This window comes from Aristolochia californica, unplaced genomic scaffold (assembly GCF_029961685.1).
Source record: "Aristolochia californica isolate CCGP_79_NKW_82.1479 unplaced genomic scaffold, dmAriCali1.0.hap1 SCAF_5, whole genome shotgun sequence".
NCBI lineage: Eukaryota > Viridiplantae > Streptophyta > Magnoliopsida > Piperales > Aristolochiaceae > Aristolochia > Aristolochia californica.
The window spans coordinates 39423691-39445382 of record NW_027182214.1 but is presented as its reverse complement, the minus strand read 5'-3'; the positions used below and the strand labels follow the sequence as shown (position 1 = coordinate 39445382).

General features: G+C 37.3%; 1 protein-coding gene across 1 annotated transcript; it reads left to right on the top strand.

The window, feature by feature from the left end:
* Positions 1–5520: 5520 nt before the first annotated feature.
* Positions 5521–7108, top strand: LOC137966712 (uncharacterized). Its single transcript, XM_068813404.1, has 3 exons — positions 5521–5840; positions 5984–6334; positions 6490–7108. Exons 1-3 carry the CDS (start codon positions 5559–5561, stop codon positions 7075–7077), a joined length of 1221 nt encoding a protein of 406 aa, XP_068669505.1. The 5' UTR covers positions 5521–5558; the 3' UTR covers positions 7078–7108.
* The last annotated feature ends 14584 nt before the right edge of the window (positions 7109–21692 follow it).

Genomic DNA, 21692 nt, shown 5'->3' with positions numbered 1-21692 from the left:
TTAGAGAGGAGAGTTTGGATTAAGGGAAGGTGAGAATGTGTCAAGGGAGAAGAGAGGGTGGTTGGATGTTTTCTCAAAGAGAGGAGAAGGCTTGAATGCCTTACTTCTTAGCCAGTGTTCTTATTTATAGTGTTACAAAGCCCTTAGGGTTACAACTCAATAGATTAAAAGACATACTAAGACAATGTATTTATATCTTCATGCCATCCTTATGGAACATACCATAAATAACTACTTTGCCACTCTGACGTATGGGCTTCTAGCCTTGAGCCCGTCTTCCAACACTTATGAGCTACAAAAGATTGTGACCTGCTACAAGGAAATGCATGTTACCCAATCTTTGATATCGTGAGCCCAAAATTAGAGTTTTTTCAGACATACATTGATCTTTCAGGTAGATGATGCTCTGCACAAGTTGAGTCACAGATTGCGAAGAACATAGGTAAATTAGCAGAAGTTTCAAGGATGAAAATTTTGTCAAGTTTTGAAGCACATTATTCTTTGTCATTTGTACTACGAAATTCTCTTCATGCTATGAACTATGTCATAGAATTGTGTTTTTGCAGTTTCAGATGTAGTACCCATATGTGGTTTAAATAGATGTTTTGAGCACTATAATTTCATATGTAATTTGAGAGTTGTAATTTGAGCAATGTAAATTGATATAATTTGAGTATTGGAATTTCAAATCTTATCATTTCATATGAACTTTAGGACTTGATTCAAACATTTTCAAATAGATGCAAATATTGTATTGATTCAAACAAATTTAAACTGTATATATGCCAAAAAGAAGATTAATGATTGCTTCAAGAGAAGAATACAATCACATAGATTCCCATTGTTCTCTTAATCTAATATTTTGTTATGCTGGTAGGTGAGGTGAACATCAAAAGGACAATGTCATCATCTGTAGAATTTTTCATCTTGGATTGTCGTACATTGGCAAAACACATTTTTGTATTGTAGTAAGCAAAGTTATGCAATATATATTTGTTTTCAACAAAAACATCTAGAACAATAACAATTTGAACAACAAATAGCCAATTCTCTTGCATTTCTCTTAATCACGAGTTCATCCAATAGGCCTTGTTGCATTGAACCAATTCAATTAGATGTGGACATTAGTCCAAATTCTCATAGAGCTGTAAAAAGCAAAAAATTAGTGAGATAGATAAATTTTCACTAGTCTTAGAAGTTACCTATGTCAAAGTCTTTGTAAATAACTGGTCTTAGAAGGTTGAACAATGGAAAAACAATAAATAATAAGTAAAGAAAGAAATCTATGGTTAAAAACTCAAACCAATATCAACAAATGCCTAGCCAAAAAAATTAAAGAGTTTACTACACAATAAAAGTAATATGACTCTACTAGAATTTGAACCCAGATCTCCAGTTGCATGGTACCATTAGGCCACAGAGTATTCTCAATAGAATGGAAACAATACAACTTGTATTCAACTCAAGGTAGCCATTTATATATACACCTAACTCCTCAAGGTCGAAATAGTAATCTCTAGGCCCAACAATATCACCAGACACACTTGAACAAATGTTTCAACGGGCTTACATTCAATAGCCATATCTATACAAACAATAAAGAAGTGTTGATGAATAGGTGCATAAAACCCTCGAGCAATAGTAGTTCCATATTTCCTTGATTCCCTAGGCTATAATGCTCCTAAGATCATAATTCCAGCTAGTTTAACTTCTGCGTCAAATTTACCATCATGACATAAGAAAAGAGAGAAATAGAAAGTAGGTGATGAATGGACAAACACTAAGTAAGAAAATCCAATTAGATTCATGAGGATTTCCCTTGCTTGATAGAAGTTCTTAAAGAACCATACTCATAATTCAAAATAATGCCCACATTGAAATAGCACTTTGATCTACCATTGCTAGTCTTAGCTTGCTTTTGACTTGTTTGCATCAAACAATGTTGGGATTCGTTACATGGGATGGAACTACCAAGTAAAAGACATTACAACCAAATAATAGTTGCCGATGTTATACCCAATAGAAATTGACAAAATAGTATCCATCTATCTATTTGGAAGGATAGGTTAATCCATAATGATCATTTGAATCGTTCTTCGAAGATGTATCACCACCCATCAATGCCTGGAATGCTACCACTTTCACTGGCTAAGACTTCCAATTAAACATGCCCCTACACCATCATCAGTAGCAGGATTAAATAATCATATTTTAGGACAATCACTGTAGAAGGTAAATAAATAATTGTCACAACGGAAGTAATCTATTGTAAATAAAAAAAGTTTTTAAATAACAGAAAATTGTCAATCCTAAGTAAACCCATCAATAGTTAAGAACATATTAAGGAGCAAGTTAATTACAACATATGATTCGTATCATGTCTTTCATTATTAAGAGAACTGCAGCAATTGTCAACTACCAGGGACCCATACAAATCCGAAAAGAAAATGATTAAGTGAGGAATTGCCACATGAGGTAAAAAGAGGGAACAATGAGAAAGAAGTACAATCTTACTGCTTCTGCAAATGGGGAACTTGTAGAGACACTGGCTACTTAAACTAATTTGCTAAAGTCATCTGTTGTTGGCTAAACTGGAGTTGTTGTTTGTTAAAGGAAGCAAGTGTGCTACTATCCATTGGTATTTCTAAAGAGCTTTCAATTTTGTCTTCCCTCAAGGGTCTGTCTCTCTCCAAATTCATAATAGTCAATCCTTGTCGTGATGATAGTTGTCATTTCCATAATTATCCCACTATTGTTGTTGAAAAGCCAAGTTCTATGGGTGAAGCATAAACATTTGCCTTTGGATTTGTGCTAGAGATCATGCAATAACTTCCAAGGTGAGGGAAATAATTCTTGAATTTTGCTTAGATGAGAGCAGGATAGATTGGAAATTACTACATAAATCAACAATAATGCCCTTACTTGTTGTGCTTGCAGAAGTGGGTTTTGATGTTGAGCTTGAAATCCACGGACTTGTTGTTGTATTTGAAGGGAAAAATCTTCTGCTAGAGCTTCAAAGTTTCTAATGCAAGTATAATAATAAACATTAATCCATGTTCAAAACAAAGTTTTGACTCTAAATTTTTCAACTAGTCAAGCTTAGTAAAGAGGCTAATTTGAGATCTATAGTCTCATAATCACTTTATTGTTGATATGGTTGTCGAAAATCTGGTTTCCATCACCCCATAGAAATAGATAATGGTACCTTAAAATTACATTACAAAAAAATAGAGATAATTCTAACTTTGATTAGCAACTCAGTTTACCCATATCCAATGTTTGGAGGAACATTTTAAGAAGTTCAAACGTTGAACATTGCTTTCTATAATTGTCATTGATGACCTTCAATGTAAGGCCTAGCTTTCCAATATGATAGCTGAGAATTTTGGAAAGAACTCCCATTGAAGCTTTTGTCGCTCCTTTCAGCCAAACACTTGCTGAAACATGAAATATAACTTTATGGGTCATTTGGGCTAAGAGATTTTTGCTTTCCTTCATGTTCATTCTTTCCTCAACATCTACTTCTACCAACTTCAATTCTAAGGTACTATGGCTTTACACCGAACCTTTCAATCATTGTCGCACTCTGACTAGTCACATGAGGCACTTTATCAAAGAACACCATCAAAATTTCAATGTTTGGTAGTTTTCCTGCCTTTTAGCAGGGCCAAGAGCACTATCAGGGACACAATTGGATGGAGATATTGTTAGGAATTAGACACCCTAATTCAATACTATCAAGAGTAATAATAATCACAGAAGAAGAACTAATCAGGCAGGAACACAATTTTTATATAGGTTTGCAATCAAGGTGAGACAACATCTTGTACATCTACTGTTGCAATTATTCACTATGATGAAAAAGAAGTTTATAAGAGAAATTCACACACACCATTCTCTCTGTTTTTTTCTCTAACCTCTATCTCAACTCATGATCATCAATCACCCTAATAACGGTGTCCCCAAATATTATGAGATAACTAGGACAACCAAAATACAAATGTGAAATTCTCAAAATACCCTTAATAAAACAACAATCAATATATTGTGGACCTTTTGGGTGCTGACTCTGTGTAAGGAGTTGATTAGAGTCCACAACTTAACAGATATAACATCAAGGAAGAAGCACATCTCTTCCTCGTCTAAATTATTCACTCCAGAAACAACATTTGGTGTCATGTAAGATCCATTCTACAACACAACTTTGTTAAACTCCTAGTCCTCCTTAAATACTTTCCAACTTCTCATATGTGTATCTAAAGAGTCTTGAATATACTAGGACATCCCTTCAGGAGTCCGTTTAAGAGATTCCTGGTCCCTAAGTGGGAACATTAAATGTTTATTGTTTTTGTACTTCTCAATGGACTGGTCATACCATGCTTCCAGCAATTCAGGTTCACTATATCTTGACCCAACAATAGAAGCTCGATCAAAAGAATGTTCACTAAGTCTAGGAGGACTAAAGGATGCCTTGGATTGTGTCTGCACCACCCACCACTGATATTAGCAAGCCATTTACAAAAGAAGAATGAGCAATATAATATATGCACACATGGTATTTCCAAATTCTCAAATAGTTTTGAATCACTTGTCTAATGTCCATTAAATTTCAGAGAATTATGGCAAATTATGATCCACTTAGTGAGTTTTGAGACCATCAGCCCATCCTTCTCTCATCCTTGCAATCATAGGTTATGATTAACTTGTAGTTGGTATACATAGTTAAAAGAGTCAATGGTTCACAAGAACCATGGCCATTAAAAAACGTAGTAGCAAGAGAAATGGCAACCAAAGAGTGATGAATGGCAACGACATCATCGGTCGCTGTTCATCGGAGACAATGATGGAGACACTGGGAGGGAGGTAATGAGAGGCAACTGAGAAGATTTTCGAGGAGGAAGGCTAGCAGAGGCAAGAATGAGAGGCGACGGCAACTGGAAAACATTTGAGTTTGGTTTTTTCTGTATCTTCATTTCATTTGCATTATTGCCACAGGTAGACGCTTTACCAAAAGAAAAAGAAAGAAGTGGGTCAGAGAATCATTTTGCTGGATGCGCACCCAACACACTCGATTAAGAGAATGTTAAGCAACAAATCTTAACTTGTAAATCAACGCAAACTTTCTGTTAGCTACCTACATCCGGCCATGATCGTCATCTACGTTCACCTCAAGAAGTTGTTTTAACAAAAAGGAGAAGTGGAGAATCATCTTAGCCCCTAACTACTGTTAATAGGAGAACTCCATGACAAGCTTCAATCAATTACAATTGCAGACATCTCACATCTCACTCATATTTGATCTCATTGCCTCAAAATTCCTTATCATCTGATGATCTTGTCGTTTTTCTCTTTAAGGTAGAAGACGAGCTGGTAAAAGTTTTAAGGTTTGGGAGTGGGAGAGAGAGAATCACGACGTGAACGAGGAGAATGGCCTCCGTGTGTTTGTTACCAGATAAACTAGTCATGCCCTCTAAAGAGAAAGCAAAACCGTCACGATAGGAGAGCTACTAGTTTCTGCGTTTAACTGTGTGCTCCATCTTTCTCTCTCTTTCCCCCCGATGAGGAAGCTTTGCCTGAACCTCGATCGAGAAGATGGCTTGGAAACCATTTTGGAAGTCCCCATTCCTGAAGCGATGTCCGCCTCACAGATCGAAAATGGTAGATCAAGGCAAAACTCATGGATGAGAAGCCATGATCGGGGACATTCAGCTCCGTCATCTATCATAGGAGTAAGAAGCACGGATTTGCAGCTCTTTCTCGGAGTCCTCGCCGCTCCTCTTGCTCCTATCCCCATTTGCTCGGAGCATTCACTTGACCCCAACATCAAAGATCTCCCAATCGTAAGTTGTTTACAGAGATATTTGTAATATTTCGAGTGATTTCTTTCGTTTCGATGTTTTCGATGTGTTGATTGACCCGTTCACCAAATTCTCTAAATCAACACGAATTTAGTTTTAGTTACTCTTTAGATTATGTTGAGCAGGAGTCGTTAATGGCGAAGTATATCGTTCAGCAGTACGTTGCTGCAACAGGAGGCGAGAAGGTTCTGAACTCGATCAGTAGCATGTATGCAATTGGGAAAGTGACAATGTCGGCCTCGGAAATTCAGAACAGGCACAAAAACAGGATGACGAAGGTTAAGAGACCACAAGAAGGTGAGGTGGGAGGGTTTGTGTTATGGCAGAAAAGTCCCGATTTGTGGAGCATAGAGCTTGTGGTGTCCGGAAACAAGATAAGCGCGGGAAGCGACGGGAAGGTGGCATGGAGACAGACTCCGTGGCACCAGTCTCATTCTTCTAGAGGACCTCCAAGGCCCCTCCGGCGATCGCTACAGGTGACGTTCTTAATTTACAATTTTCATTTTCTGTTGTATTCATGTTAATCTTTGGCAATTTCGTTCTTTTTCTTTTTCTGTTTGAAATTTGAATAGTAAGAATTTCTTTTCCATTGAATTGAAAATGAAGCATTTTGATGATCACATCTGTGCAGGGTCTTGATCCTAGGTCCACAGCCAACTTGTTCTCCAATGCCGTCTGCGTAGATGAAAAGGCGATCAACAATGAGGCATGCTTCTCGCTCAAGCTGGAAGCCGACCCTTCAGTACTGAAGAACAGAAGCGGCACCAACGTTGAGATCATTCGCCATACAGTGTGGGGTTACTTCAGCCAGAGAACTGGCCTTCTCGTTCAGTTAGAAGACACCCATCTCCTACGAATCAAGGCCTCCTACACTGACAGTGTCTACTGGGAAACCACCATGTCTTCTTCAGTGGGGGACTATAAACTCGTCGACGGCGTTAACATCGCACATTCCGGCAAGACCATAGTCTCTTTGTTCAGGTTCGGTGACAACTCGGATAGCTACTCTCAGACTTGTATGGTAGAAACATGGACGATCGAAGATGTAGATTTTAACATCTGGGGTTTGTCGACGGACTGCTTCTTGCCACCCGGTGACCTGGAGAAACAAAGGATTGGGTGTAACGTCGCGAGGAAGGAGAAGAAGAGTCGCATTCCTCCGCCGCCCATATCGTCGACGAAGATGGGTTCTTGTAAGGTTGTTACGGTAGAGGTGTAGGGTATGGATTCCATGGCGAAGGTGAGGAAGACGAAGCAAAGAATTTTTCCGTCGGGTCTGTAATTACAAATATAAAGTGTTTTCTTTTTTTATGATTTAGCAGCGACAGTGAAATTTCTGAGAATCAAGCTCAGTTATAGTTAGTAGGAAGAAAAAGAAGGGCGAAGATGAAGCGAACAGCAATAATATCATTTTTATTAACAAAGACAAAGACGCCATTAATAAGCAGAGTAAGCTTGGTTAGTTAGGAACAGCAAGCGGAAGTTCCATAAAAAAACCCTTGCTGTTTAGGAATTGAACGAGACATCATTCTCCTAACTTCCTTTATCTTCTTCTATGCAAGCAAACTAAGTAGTTGAAGGCTTAGGTATCTTCACACAAACGGAAAAGAAAGAGAGATTATTTAGGCAATTTTTTTCATAATAACCGATTAAAAAACTTTAATTAATTAAATACCAAATTTTTAATTTTTTTGTCAAAATAACCAACTTTCAAACCTAGTTAAACGTCATATTTGAGTTGGAACGTCGATTCTCCAACTCAGCCAAATATTTCTAACGTGGGGCAGTGTGACCTCCCTTTGGAGCACCGTGAAAGTATATGTGTACAGTCAAAGGTGACATTGTATTCAGCTGAGTTGGCAAGTTGAAAATTGCGTATTTTTTAAAAATAAATTTAAAAGTTAGGTATTTAGTTAATTAAAAAATTTTAATTGGTTATTATTAAAAAATTCCCTTTTAAGGGATTAAGATTTTTTGCTCATAAGTTTATGTTGCCTGATGAAAATATAATTAGGGGAAAATTATTTTCTCTTTGACTAATTTTTATATTGGAACATTCCTTTTTATTGGTTTTTCTAGTGTTTGTGCAACAATAGGAAGGAAGAAGAAAAGTAATTGTAATGATCGAAAAAAATTAAAACAAGGTGAGTGATAAGAAACTACTTTAATGTTTTTTAGTTTATTTTTCTCATTGTTCCCTATTAGAGTAATAAGAAAATTCATTTCCTAGTCACTTCAACATTTGCCAATCAAGAGGAATCGAATGAAAATTTTTCTCAACCCTGAAAATGTGCAAAAATACAAGAAAAATATGGTCAAATAATTTTTTTTTTTTTTTTTTGCTAAAATTAATCTAGTCAAGGAGTGTGATAATTTTTTAATAAAAAGATTAGGAGTCGGTTTGTAACTTGTCAAGGGGATGAAATTGATTTTTACACTTAAATTTTAGGGGAAGAGAGCAATTGACCCAATTAAAATTGGCTCCATTTATATCATAAGGAATAAAGTTTGTCAAAGTTTGTGACCAACTAGTTAGATAACATATTAACTTTTAGGTGAAAATTATGCTCTTCATGCCTTATTTTCTCTGATGTTCCAAAATGTTTGTTTCTATTTATATTCAGTTGATCACATTAAACAAGCAATTTTTTTTTTATCTTAAAGCAACAATTCAGAAGTTCGATCTGTAACTAAGTCTAGGAATTACACACTCCACTTGAAAATGTAAACATATAATTATTTGGTTACCATGGAGGCCAAATAACTCTCTACATGCCAAAGAATTTTAATTGTTCTTCTCCCCCCTAACCCCTTGCTCTTGTTTCTTCAATAAAATAAGAAACAAGTTGCCAATATTCTTTTGTTTTATAAGTTTTTTAAAATGTTGATACTTTTTACAAGAGGTGTCTTCTCCCACTCCCCTTGACAGGGAGCAAAAAGAGGTCATGTGGTGGCCCCATTGTAGAATTGAATAAATTTTAGGAATGTATCAAAATTAAAACTTTTTTAGGTGCCTAAGAACTAAGAAAAAGGGTTTATAGTAATTTAGCTATTTATTAGGGTCCCAAAATAACTAACCCTGTTCTAGTAAATAAATTTACACATTAATAAATAATAACTAACCTTATTATAGTAATAACTAACCCTATTAGGGTTTATAGTAAGTAAATTTTGAATTAAGGCATGGGTAGATGATATTTTTATGCTCCTTTTCTTCTACACGGTTCGATTGCAACAAATCATACACTACTCCCTAAGAATTGCAAAGAATCTTTATTAGTTACTTTAAAGTGATATTGACACAAGTATGTGTGTACTTCTGGGACACTACAATTCAAGGTAATTATATCTCATGTTTGTAGGTCAATAGCAAAAATTCTTAAAATATCATTAATCTTAGCTCAGTGATTGGGTGGTTGGCTATGGAATAAGTATAATCATTTTGTGTTTTGTTGATTAGAATAAAGAGGGAAAAGATGTTGGATTTTTCCTAGTTTTTCTTTCGTAAAAAAATTATACTATTTGGAAGAATATTATTATTTCTTTTTTATGTTTATAATAATAATATTTTTAATTTTAAAAAATATAGATTAAATATTAATCATGGATGAATGGGATCATAAGATAAAAATATAAAATTACAGGAAATTTAACAGTCATTAATTTTAAATTTGATGGTTAAATTAATAAGTCCTAAATATATACTTAAGTTTTACACATCTTTTATCCTACAATAAATACTAGAAAACATGTAAATCTACTTGAAACCTTAATGTTGGAAGACAACTTAAGTGGCATTAAGGTAATAACTTTACCCACGTCAAGGAGGTGGCACAAAGGGTAATTAAGTGCTCTTCTCATAAGGATGGCGCAAAGGTGTAATTATGTAAGATGATGTATGTCTACTTATGTCTTTTTCTTTTGAAAACTTGTAGCCCTAAGGGCATTATATTCATTGTAACCTTCCTTTATATACTATAAATAGAGGCTCAAGGAAAGGGGTAGATCATTAAGTGTCTTCCCTTATCTCAAATATGTTCCTAGCCCTTCTCTCTTCTCCCAAGCTCTCTTAAACACCATCTCTCTTTTCTTCTTTCTTCCTCTCCTTTTCTACTCAAGGGCCTTATCATGGGATCCGAAATCCAACATGGTATTAGAGCATTGGGTTTAGGATCTCGATATTAAGGTGGTGATTAAGTAAACTTTTATCAAGCTTCATGCATAGTTGTTGGTGAAGCAAGGCTCTACAAGCAAGATAAGTTTCTTTTGTGTTTCTACCCTTTGTGAGATGATTTTGATAATGACTTGATCTCGACATGAGGTTTACTGCTTGTTTCTCCTCTGGATAAAAGATAAGTGTTTCATCTCATGCATGATAATGTCTTGTGATCGGTTTATTTTTCATGCAAGGGGGTGCTTGGTTTAAAGCTTATGTATGATTATCATAAGTTCAATTTTCTCTCCTAGAGAAACATATGTTGAATGAAGTTTTTTTTTTTTCCTCTTGATGTATATGATGATTATCATGATTAAATTCATTCAAGATTGGTTTATGGTGTTGTTTGCATGTTTTTCTCTCTAAAGAGCTCAGTGAAGGTTGATTTTCTAGTTACTAAAAGAAGTTTTGGTCTCTTTTCTTTTTTGCGCAATTCTTTATCTTCCATTGGTTATATTATCCTCTGGATTATCTTACCTAAAGTAATCAAGGAGAAAAGGGCAAGATGAAGTTGTGATTTGAATCACAAAGTTGGTGCACATTGCATAGAAGGAAAGTTCCTTCTTCTAGAGCAAGAAAAAAAAAGGTTGAAAAAATAAAGTGTTGTGATTTATCTATGTAAAGGTTTTCTATATTAGATTTTCTTTGGAATTTATTTCCTAAATCATTTAGGAAAGAAGGAATTCAAATATTGAGATCTTATCTTCATAGTTGGTGCAAGAGTCATAGAGGGAGAGTTGCCTTCTTTCAAAAGATCTTCTAAGTTGTCCAAGATTCCTTGAGATTTCACTTACCTTTATAATTCTTTCTTAATTGGAGAAGATTTGGAATCAACCTTCTCTGATTTGGATTAGCATGTGGAGTCATAATATCCTTGATTACTTGCATGATTAAGGCTTTGGTTTGGTTTGGCTTATGTGTCTATTGTTAATTGACTCGGTTTAGCTTACTTGGTTTCCTTTCCATTATTATTGGTTGGTTGATATAGTGCATTGAATATCAATTGGTGGTGGGTGAAGATTATGTGAATATGACTAGTAAAAGTGACTTACTCAAGATTACCACAATAGCCTTGAGCGGTTATCAAATTACTTGAGTTGTCCCAGTCAGTTAAGAGATTCCTTCTCACTTAAGATCTCTTAGGACATTTGTCTAAACTTACTCCACCCATAGATGAGGATAATAGTTCCTTTATTAAATGGCTCAAAATGACATATTTATCATTAGTTTTCTTATTAATAGCATGGAGGAATATGTGGCAAATATTGTTGTCCACCTTGAGACGGAAAAATAGATATGGACACTTGCTCCAACTTGTACTCTAACACAAAAAATTCACAAAAATTATATGATGTGTTTCAGAACATATTTACTACAAAACAAGGAAAGAACTTGCATGAGTTCTTGGCTAAATTTAGAGGGTTGATTCAAAAGTGGAAACTTGCTTAGCCCTATTCAACCAATATATGAGTTCAAGAAAAGCAAAGGGAGGTATTTGCAGTTGTTATCTACTTGTCCAATATCCAGCCATATCTTGAAGTGGCCAAAATCCAACTTCTTGGCTCCTTTGCACTTCCATTATTAGATTACATCAGTACAACATTACTTCGAATACCAGATCCTTCCTCCACCTCTCTGTTATGGATTTCATAGCATCAAGAGTAATTAGTAGACGCAGGGGTTAAATTATACAATTTCCAGGTTTATGCACTTGTAGGTTTTAGATATAATTTCTTTTAATTTCGTGGGCCTTTTTCTTGGCCTTGGTTGTGTACGTCTACCCTAATCCTATCTTATATGGAGGATGGGCACTGGAATGAAACTAAGCATTGATCAATAGTTTTAGTTTAGAGATCAGATTCTTTCTCCCAACGAGGTCCAAGGTACAAGCTTCCTTCGAAAGCTAGGTTGTCCTCAGCAATAGGGTGTTCAAAAAATCCCAAGTCTTCCTCAAGGACGTCTTCCAATCTAGAATCAAGAGGAGATCGTCGGGTGTCTCGATCCATGACAAGGGAACTTAACAATGTGGTATCAGACAACTGGCCTCATACTGTACGAGAATCGGATTTATTTACATCCTACTTCAGCCCTACTCAACACCATCATATCTACATATCACGATAGCACTCATGAAGGCCAGCAAAAGACATATTTTTCGGCTTAGTCATGACTTCTATTGGAAAGGAATGAAACGCATGTTGAATGACTATGTGTCTGCGTGCCAATTTTGCCAAAGGAACAAAACTGAATCATTAAGCCTAGCCGGCCTGCTTCAGCCTCTCCAGCTCCCTTCTCAAGTATGGGCGGATGTATCCATTGATTTCATTGATGCCTCCCCAAGTCCTCCGGTAAATCTATTATATTGGTAGTGGTGGATCATTTCTCAAAATATGGTCACTACCTTCCGCTGTCGCATCCATATACGGCAACCCATGTGGCTCAGATTTTCATGGACCAGATTATCTGCCTTCATGGCTTACCGGAGTCCATCACCAGTGACAGAGATGTCGTGTTCACAAGTACCTTTTGGAAGGAGCTTTTCAATTTACATGGCACCAAATTGGTTTTCTCTTCAACATACCACCCTCAGACAGATGGACAAACAGAGGTAGTCAATCGGACCATTGAGATGTATTTACGTTGCTTTTTGGGGCATAATCCCAAAAGTTGGGTCTATTGGCTCGCCTAGGCAGAGTTTTGTTACAATACTTCCTACCACACAGCCCTCAAGACTACATCCTTCAACGTCGTTTATGGTAGGGAACCACCTCGTCTCTTATCCTATGTGGCTGGCTCTTCTCACGTGTCTCTAGACCAGGCTTTGGGGGAACGAGATTGTATGCTCGACCAGGTCAAATCATATTTGCAGCAAGCTCAGGCTACTATGAAGCGCACATATGACAAGGGTCATCGTGACCTCTCTTATGCTCCTGGGAACTATGTCTAGTTTCACCTTCAACATTACCATAAACGACCTGTACAGCCTCCAAATGTCACAAACTTTCACCAATATTATATGGGCCACTCCAGATTTTGGATCGTATTGGCAGCGTGACTTATTGGCTGAAACTTCCCCCGAATGCCAAGATTCATGATCTCTTCCATGTCTCACTGTTGAAGCCTTTCCAGGGCGACTCGCATATGTTGCACACCCCCTTGCCGCCGTTAGAGGATGGTTGTGTTCTACCCACTCCAGCTCATGTTTTGCAAGCTCACCAAGTCCATGGCGCATGGGAAATTATAGTCCATTGGGCTGAGATGAACACTGTTGAAGCCTCCTAGGAACTGTTAGACGCATTCCGTGCACTCTACCCCAAATTTGAGCTTGAGGAAAAGTTCTTTCTTCAGGAGGGGGTGATGTTATGGGCTCCATAGCATCAAGAGTAATTAGTAGATGTAGGGGTTAAATTACGTAATTTTCAGGTTTATGCACTTGCAGGTTTAGATGTATTTTTTTTTAATTTCGTTGGCCTTTACCTTGGCCTTGGTTGTGTACGTCTACCCTAATCCTATCTTATATGGAGGAGGGGCATTGGAATGAAATTATGCATTGATCAATAGTTTTTGTTCAGAGATCGGATCTCTCTCCCAACGAGGTCCATGGTGCAAGCTTCCTTCGAAAGCTTGGTTGTCCTCAGCAATAGGGCGGTCCAAAAATCCCAAGCCTTCCTCAAGGACGTCTTCCAATCTGGAACCAAGAGGAGATCGTCGGGTGACTTGATCCATTGCAAGGGAGCTTAACACTCTCATACTAAAGTATCATCAGCTATGTACTCAGAAAATAAGGGTATATCTTCTACCACTCGAGGGCGCGATTGAAATTATAGAGGACGTCGAGCAAGAGGCAATAGGAATGTCTCTAGTTCTTCAAGGTCAAACAATCGGGTATGCATTCACTTTGGTGGATTGAACCATCTGGTGGAAACCTGTTAGAAGCTTCATGACAAACCAAACTGGATCTCTGCCAACCAAGCCTCTGTTCAAAATGAGAAGAATGTTGCTCAATTAGAGTCATAACGAGGAAAACATACTCTCACCGATGATGATTATGACTCTTTGAGAGGATGAAAAGTCTGATGGTATCTCTTCCATCTACTCGAACACCTTCAAATATTGTTGTTGCCACCACTACTTCATGTATGCTTTATGCCATTTCCTCCTCTTCATCCTAGATCATCGATTCAGGGGCCTCTGAGCATCTTACAGGTAATAAGAGTTTGTTATATTTCCTATATCCATGTCTACCAAGTAAGTTTGTTACCATTGCTGAAGTATCCCAAACCAAAGTTCTTGGGAAGGGATCCTCCCTTGTTACGTCATCTCTTCCGCTTACCGATGTCTGACTTGTCCCTCAATTTTCTTTTAATTTGTTATCTACTAGCCAGTTTACCAAACATTTTAATTTCTCAATCACCTTCTCACCTTCTTCTTATGTCTTCCAGGATCTCACAACGAAGCAGGTGATTGGTGGTAGACATGAACATGGAAGCCTTTATCACTTGAACCTACTTATAGTCACTACAACTGCCACTTCTCAGATAGAGGCATGGTTATGACACAACCGACTAAGTCATCGATCCACAACATCGTTTCAACATTAATTTCCATCTAAAAAACTTTACCAACTTTCAACTATGAAGTTTGTCAATTGAGAAAACATCAGAGGACATCATACTCACCTCCAACCGAACTCAAAGGTGTTGCTCCTTTTTCCTTAATTCATTTAGATGTATAGGGACCCTTCAGTGTCTCGAACATATCTTAAGTTAAATATTTCATCACCTTTGTTGATGACTTTACTCAAGTCGCATGGCTATTTTTGTTTAAAGAACGATCTAATTTTTTTTCATATTTAAATCATTTCATTCTATGGTGTCCACTCAATTTGGATAACAAATACAAATGTTTCGATTAGATAATGCCAAAGAGTACCTATCTAGTGAATTTCAATCCTTTTTGTCACGATAATGGCACTATTTATCAAACATCATGTGCCTACACCTCTAAAAAAAATCGTGTAGCTGAAAGAAAAAACTGACATGCCCTTGAGGTAGCCCATGGTATACTCTACTCTATGAAGGTGCCCTATTTGTACTGGTTTCATGCCATTCTTACAACCTACTACCTTATTAATAGGCTACCTTCTTCAGTTCTTAGCCATAAATCCCCATACTCATTATTATTTTAGAATGAAGAATCTTTCTCCCTTCCTTTAAAAGTTTTTTGGTTGCACATGTTTTGTTCATATCACATCTCTTCAAAGGAGTAAAATTGAGCCAAAATCAATTAAGTGTATTTTTTTGGGTTACTCTCAAACCAAAAAAAGACTATGTTTGTTATAATCCCTCTCTTTGAAAGTTATTTGTCTCTAGGGATGCCACCTCTTTTTTGGACACATCATTTATTCCTCAAAAGATGCATCATGAGTCTTTCATCAGTTCAGTCAACTCCAAAGCCCGTTGTACCACTTGATCCGATTATACTTCAGCCCCATGAAGACAACACCACACCTATGAAGTTTATGGATCCCTCTGAGGTAAGTCCATCTTCCCATGTTGTATTTGGCCTACAATTTGATACTCGACCCATAGCTTTACGGAAGCAGCCTCAGACTTGAACTAGGTCCTCCATTTCTCACCCTATTTCAAACATTGTTTCTTACCATTGATTGTTTTCTTAATATTGTCATTTTCTTGCATCTATTTCTTCCTTCTCTATTCCATAGTCCTATTAGGAGGCTCTAAGACATCTTAGATAGAAGGTTGCCATGGAAGAAGAAATGCATGCCTTATATGAAAATTAGAGTTGGGCCCTTGTTCTTCTTCTTCCTGACAAGAAACTTGTGGGCTGTAAATGGGTTTTTACTACCAAACACAATCCAGGTGGTTTTGTTGTGTTATAATGTGGGATCCACCATGGTGCTCGAGCTGGTGGGACCCACCATGAGGACGTAGGACATCAAGAAAAGTCCTAGAGGACGTGGGACACCAAGAAGAGTCCTCACTCAAAGCAAACACAAGTTAAAGAATCAAGAAGCACAAGCTGAATTGATTTAGAAGACTTGAAGATCAAGTAGGACCCACAAATATCTCACGAGTTGGTACTCTGATCAAGATGCGCTGGGAGATCATGAGCCCCACGGTATGCCCTTGTCACGATTGGGAGACCCAAGTATGAACGAAAAAATTGAATCACCCAAGTGTGAACGGGACTTAATGGACGCAGCGAAAAATAGAGGCGCACACAGTACTGACCGTCGTAGCGGACAGAGGCCTCTATCGGCGCCGGAAGAGAAAGGAAGCTTCCTACCTTCATTTTTGTAGTTGTCTCCCAATTGTCTTTCTCGTTTGAGTGCTGCAAAAACACCTATAAATAGAGGTGTTCTTCAGCAAAAATCGGAATCTAGAATCATACATCTTCCTTGTTTGTTTTATTTTAGTTTTTTCTTCTGTAAGTCCAGAAGTCATTGAAGCTCTTCTAAGAGCGTGTGGTGGGACGAAATCAGTTTGTATTTCAATAAAGATCGTGTTGACTTTCTTCTTGATTGCTGTTTAGACGTTCCTGGGTTGAGTTTACTCTGTTTTCCACATCCTTCTGCACAGTCTCTTCATTATATGTTTCCATCTCTTAAGGTCAGGTTAGAGTTTCATTGTGAGATCTGTCAATTGAGTAAACATCAAAGGAGTACATACTCTCCTCATCCATAAGTCAAAAGTGATACTCCATTTTTGTTGATACATACTGATGTTTGGGGGCCCTTCATGTCTCTAACATTTCTCAAGAAAAATATTTTATTACGTTTATTGATGATTTCACTCACACAACTTGGTTGTTTGTCTTTAAGGGGGGGGGGGGGTGTGTTTATTCAACAATTTGGAAATTTGATCTTGATCTTCATCTTATGCATCTACATGATCTTCATCTTTGAAATGGGTGTTAGTGTAGACAACTTCATCTTCGAAATCTCCGAAATAGGGTGTTAGTGTGGACAAGTTCATCTTCATCTTTGAAATTTAAAACCATTGATTTTATTAATTAAAAAAATAAGTTAATTAAACCAAGTGTTTGAGTTAAAAATATTTTAATTACCACTGTTAAATCACTAATACAATAGAGTAAATAAAAAATAAATATGATTAATGAATAAAAAGTATTATTTTAATAACATAAGATAAATTTTTTGCATGGTATTAATTAATAATATATTTTGACAAAATTAAAACTAATTAATTAATAAAATGCATACTTTAATTGTATTTTATTTACCAGAGACTTAAATATGAAGTTTAATATAGTAATAAAATTGAAAAAATAATAAATAAATATATATACAACTTTATTAATAACCTAAAAAAAATTATTCAAATAACGAGTGCGTGCCTTTAATATTAAAATAAAAAAGTTACAAGTTTAGTACATATAAATGACGCATGTTCAAAAGTAATAAGATACAACCATCATTTATCGTTCCACATGGAAGTCGATATGGCATCTCAAAATTATGCGGCTCTTGTGGATTCTAATGCACTCTGCCTCCGAATGCTTGTTACTGGGCTACCCACATCCTCAAGATCATCGCAATCGTCATTGTCTATATCATCCATTGCACCTAATTGGACCGCATCACCTCCTCCAACGAGCTGGCCACCCGAATCATCATCATAATCTTCTGCACGTATATAATTGTGCAATATGCAACAAGCATGTACAATTTTCACATGGATCTTAAAAGAAAATGGAGGAGTGCCTTTTAACATTTGAAATCGAGCTTTTACAGCACCAAAAGTTCGCTCAATAATATTCCGTAAAGATGAATGTCTTCGGTTGAATAATTATTTTTCATTTCTAGGAATATTATCTCCAAATTGTTGCAGTTGATATCGGGTTCCACGATATGGAGCCAAAAATCCCAGAAGATTTGCATAACCAGCATCGACTAGATAATATTTTCCTATAATAGAAATTATATAGCACATAAAATAATTGAAGATAAAATAGATAAAAAATGACTGCATAAAAATATATTACTTACCTTCAGGTACAAAGATTTTATCTCAACGAGTCAATGCGTCCTTCAGTACATGGGAATCAGCTGCAGACCCCTCCCATCCAACAAGTACATAAGTGAATTGCATATCAAATGAACATGCTGTCATCACATTTTGTGAGAGATAGCCTTTTCTATTCCAAAACCTTGGTTGATCTTCAAGTGGAATGTTGGCTTTGATATGAGTTCCATTAATAGCTCCACTACAATCCTAATTATACATTTTCAATTAATATTGACTAACTTTGTATATTAATCTAAAATTATTTAGTTATAGGAAGTGATGTTACCTTGAAGTAGGGATAAAACATTGAATTGGTTAAAATCTTCTAGTGTGTGCGTTCCAAAGACCGTTTGACGTAATCAGAGTGAAGTTTCAGGATTGCATCCAACACCTTGTTGAAATACTTACTTATAGTCCAGTTTGATCTATCAAACATCTCTGTTGTGACACTATACGCTTGTCCTTAACCAACAGTTAGGAGGAAATATGTAAGTTGTTCTTCAACTGAGATGGTCTTTCTGGCTGATAAAAACCCATTACTAGTAAGTATATCTGCCAATTTGTGAAATACCAGTTGGTTCATCATGTAAACTTTCTGAAATTTAATTGGTGATTTGTCTAGTGCCTTTTGCAAATACAATGGACCATTCATCCCACAAGAACGAGGTACACGTCTGTTGCAATGGTACAAATAGTATTTTCCCATGGCGATCAACAAAGTTGTGAGTGCAACCATAGTTGCAACTTTTTCATCGTCTGTCATAGTATCCATGGCAATCCACAAATTCAATCTCCTAAAAGTTATAAACACAAGTAAACATCAATCTTCAATCATAACCTATTTGCAATCACACCTATAAACAACCATATTCATCCACATTCCCACATCCTACATTCAATCACATCCCTATGCAACCATATTCATTTAATTGTCCACATCCATACTCATCTACCATATTCATCCATGCAATATATAAACACAACAACATATCAAATTTAAATACAAACCATACTAATAAGTCTTGCAAAGTCATAATTCAAATATCATACCTAATATATAACAATATTCCAAAAGAATAGTGTATTTATAACGCATTACAATTAGTTTTCAAAACAAAATTTAAGCCACTCGACCCGCTCTTCTACTGTCATCTCCGTAAACATGACCTTCTTACTTGGCGTATCCAACCATGAAGGAGCGCGAAACTTCAATTCTGTAGGCAAGTCCGGGATTTCCCTAAGGGCTTTGACTCAATCTCTTTCAATAGCGTCTTTCATCATGAAATTCTCAAATGTCTTAGCAATTCGATCTATTGTATCAAAGAGTCTTCTAGTGTCATCATCGGGCATTTTGGTTCTCTTTCTACGACGACTTGAAGATGACCGCTTACTTCTTTCAGATTGATTACCTAGAGACTCATCCATGCTTAATAATGGTGATGGAGTATCCCTAACTATATCAACATCCCCTGGCTCATCCATCAGGACATGTTCCGATTCACGGATCACCTCATCACCCTGATCTACAAAGGTTGCACCTCCTGACCCTACCGCTATTGTGTTTTCCACCACCACAACTAATTTGTCGTACTGGGGGCAGCCTTCACTTCTGTACTTCTTAGCATCTTTATGTTTCTACAAAACATCATTTAGACGTCTTGGAATAGAGTTATACTAATGCGGAAAACATAAAAAATATTTTATAGTATATCATGATTTACTGACCTTTATGTAGTCAAGCCATACAGAATTACATGCAGTAACTCATTGTGTGGTTGCATCCCAACCAAACCCACTAGTGCTGATACAGCTTGTTACTGTTTGGTATGTTTTCTTCCATGTTCTTGTTTGATTCTTCACCTGCCCAACAGTTTTTTTCATGATTGCGTCTTCATTGAACTTATTTACACAGTCCATGTATACCTCATGCTTCCACACCCCGTTAGGCAACTTGTTCCCTAGATTGACCTGCTCGACCAAGAGATGGAGCATTTTGCTATCATCATTGAATGTCCAAATATCATATATTCGACCACTTGGTTGTCTTCTTGCAGCCATGTATAATCTAAATCCGAGACGGTCCTCACAGAAAAAACTTTATCAGACAACCTTTACTCATCACGGAAACACAAACCATAAAAAAAAAATACCATGTGGTGGATATGTATAATACCCGAATCTCCTCACCACATGGCAAAAATATTCCATAGCACTTCAAAAATTCTCAACAACATTCTCACACATTTCAAAATTAATTAAATTATTTTCATTACTGCATATGCACTAATCAATGAGAACACACACACATCAAGTCCATATTCACCGAAGACCCCTGGTAGAGCCTCATATAACTTCACAGTCACTATGAACTGTACCTCGTCAGTGATGGGGTTGGGTTTCGTTGGCTAATGGATGCCCGTGTAGGCGACTCGACCTTGTTTGAATTGGACTAAAAACCCCTAATAACACCTAAACCATAACCATCAAACCCTAAACCCTAAACCCTAAACCCTAAACCCTAAACCCGAAACCATAGGCAACTTGTTCCCTAAATTAACCTGCTCGACCAAGAGATCGAGCATTTTTCTATCTTTTCGAAGGTCCAAATGTCATATGGTTGACCACTTGGTTGCCTTCTTGCAGCCATGTATAATCTAAATCCGAGACGGTCCTCATGGAAAAAACTTTATCGAAAAACCTTTACCCGTCACGAAAACACAAACCATAAAAATAAACCTAAACCATCAAACCCTAAACACTAATTCCAGAACTTAATACCTTAAAAGCCCTAAACCCTAAACCCTACACCTAGGGGTGGCTTCGAACCGAGCTGACTCATGAGCGGCTCGAGTTCGGCTCGGTACCGGCTCGATTTGATTTGTTATCTATCGAGCTCGAGCCTAGCTCGAGCACCGAAATCGGCTCGTTTACCTTAACGAGCCGAGCTCGACCGAAGCCAGGTTCGGTTCGTTGGTTCGAGGTGAGTCGGATAGGTATCGGGATTGGGATTGGGAGCGGGAGCGGGATCGAGAGCGGGGGGGGGGAAGGGAATTTTTTCCTCCCCTCGTCACCGCCAAGCCCCTCCCGTCGGCTGTTGTCACCGCCTCTACTATCGTTGCAACTTTTTGCCGGCCGTCTCTACCGCCGTCGTAGCTGCTTGTCGGCCACCTCTATGGCAGTCCGTTCGATTTCTTCCTCTCCTCGTCGTCGCCTCTGTTTCCGTCGTCGCCGCTTCCATCACCGCCGCTTCCGTAGTTGCCGCCTCCGTCGCAGCCGTCATCCACGACGACAGGTCTTCCCCGGTACCGTAACCCCCTTCCCTCCTCGTGGTCTCGGCAAAAACCCAAAACCTAAGTTCAGGGGAGAAATTAGGGGAGAAATAATCTCCCCCCTCCCCCGCGCGAAGATGATCTCGCACGTGCTATTTCGCACGAGAGGTCATAAAGTTAAAAAAAAAAAATACCACTAGAAAAAATTAAATTTTTTTTATAGAAATAAGTTTCTATAAACTATTAGTGTCTCATTTTTTAAAAAAAAATTTCTAATTCAATTTTTTTTTAAAAATCA

Coding starts and splice junctions, on each gene's coding strand:
- LOC137966712 (XM_068813404.1), top strand. CDS start 5,559: ATGAGGAAGCTTTGCCTGAACCTCGATCGAGAAGATGGCTTGGAAACC. Junction 5,841..5,983: donor ACATCAAAGATCTCCCAATC/GTAAGTTGTTTA, acceptor TATGTTGAGCAG/GAGTCGTTAATGGCGAAGTA. Junction 6,335..6,489: donor CCCTCCGGCGATCGCTACAG/GTGACGTTCTTA, acceptor ACATCTGTGCAG/GGTCTTGATCCTAGGTCCAC.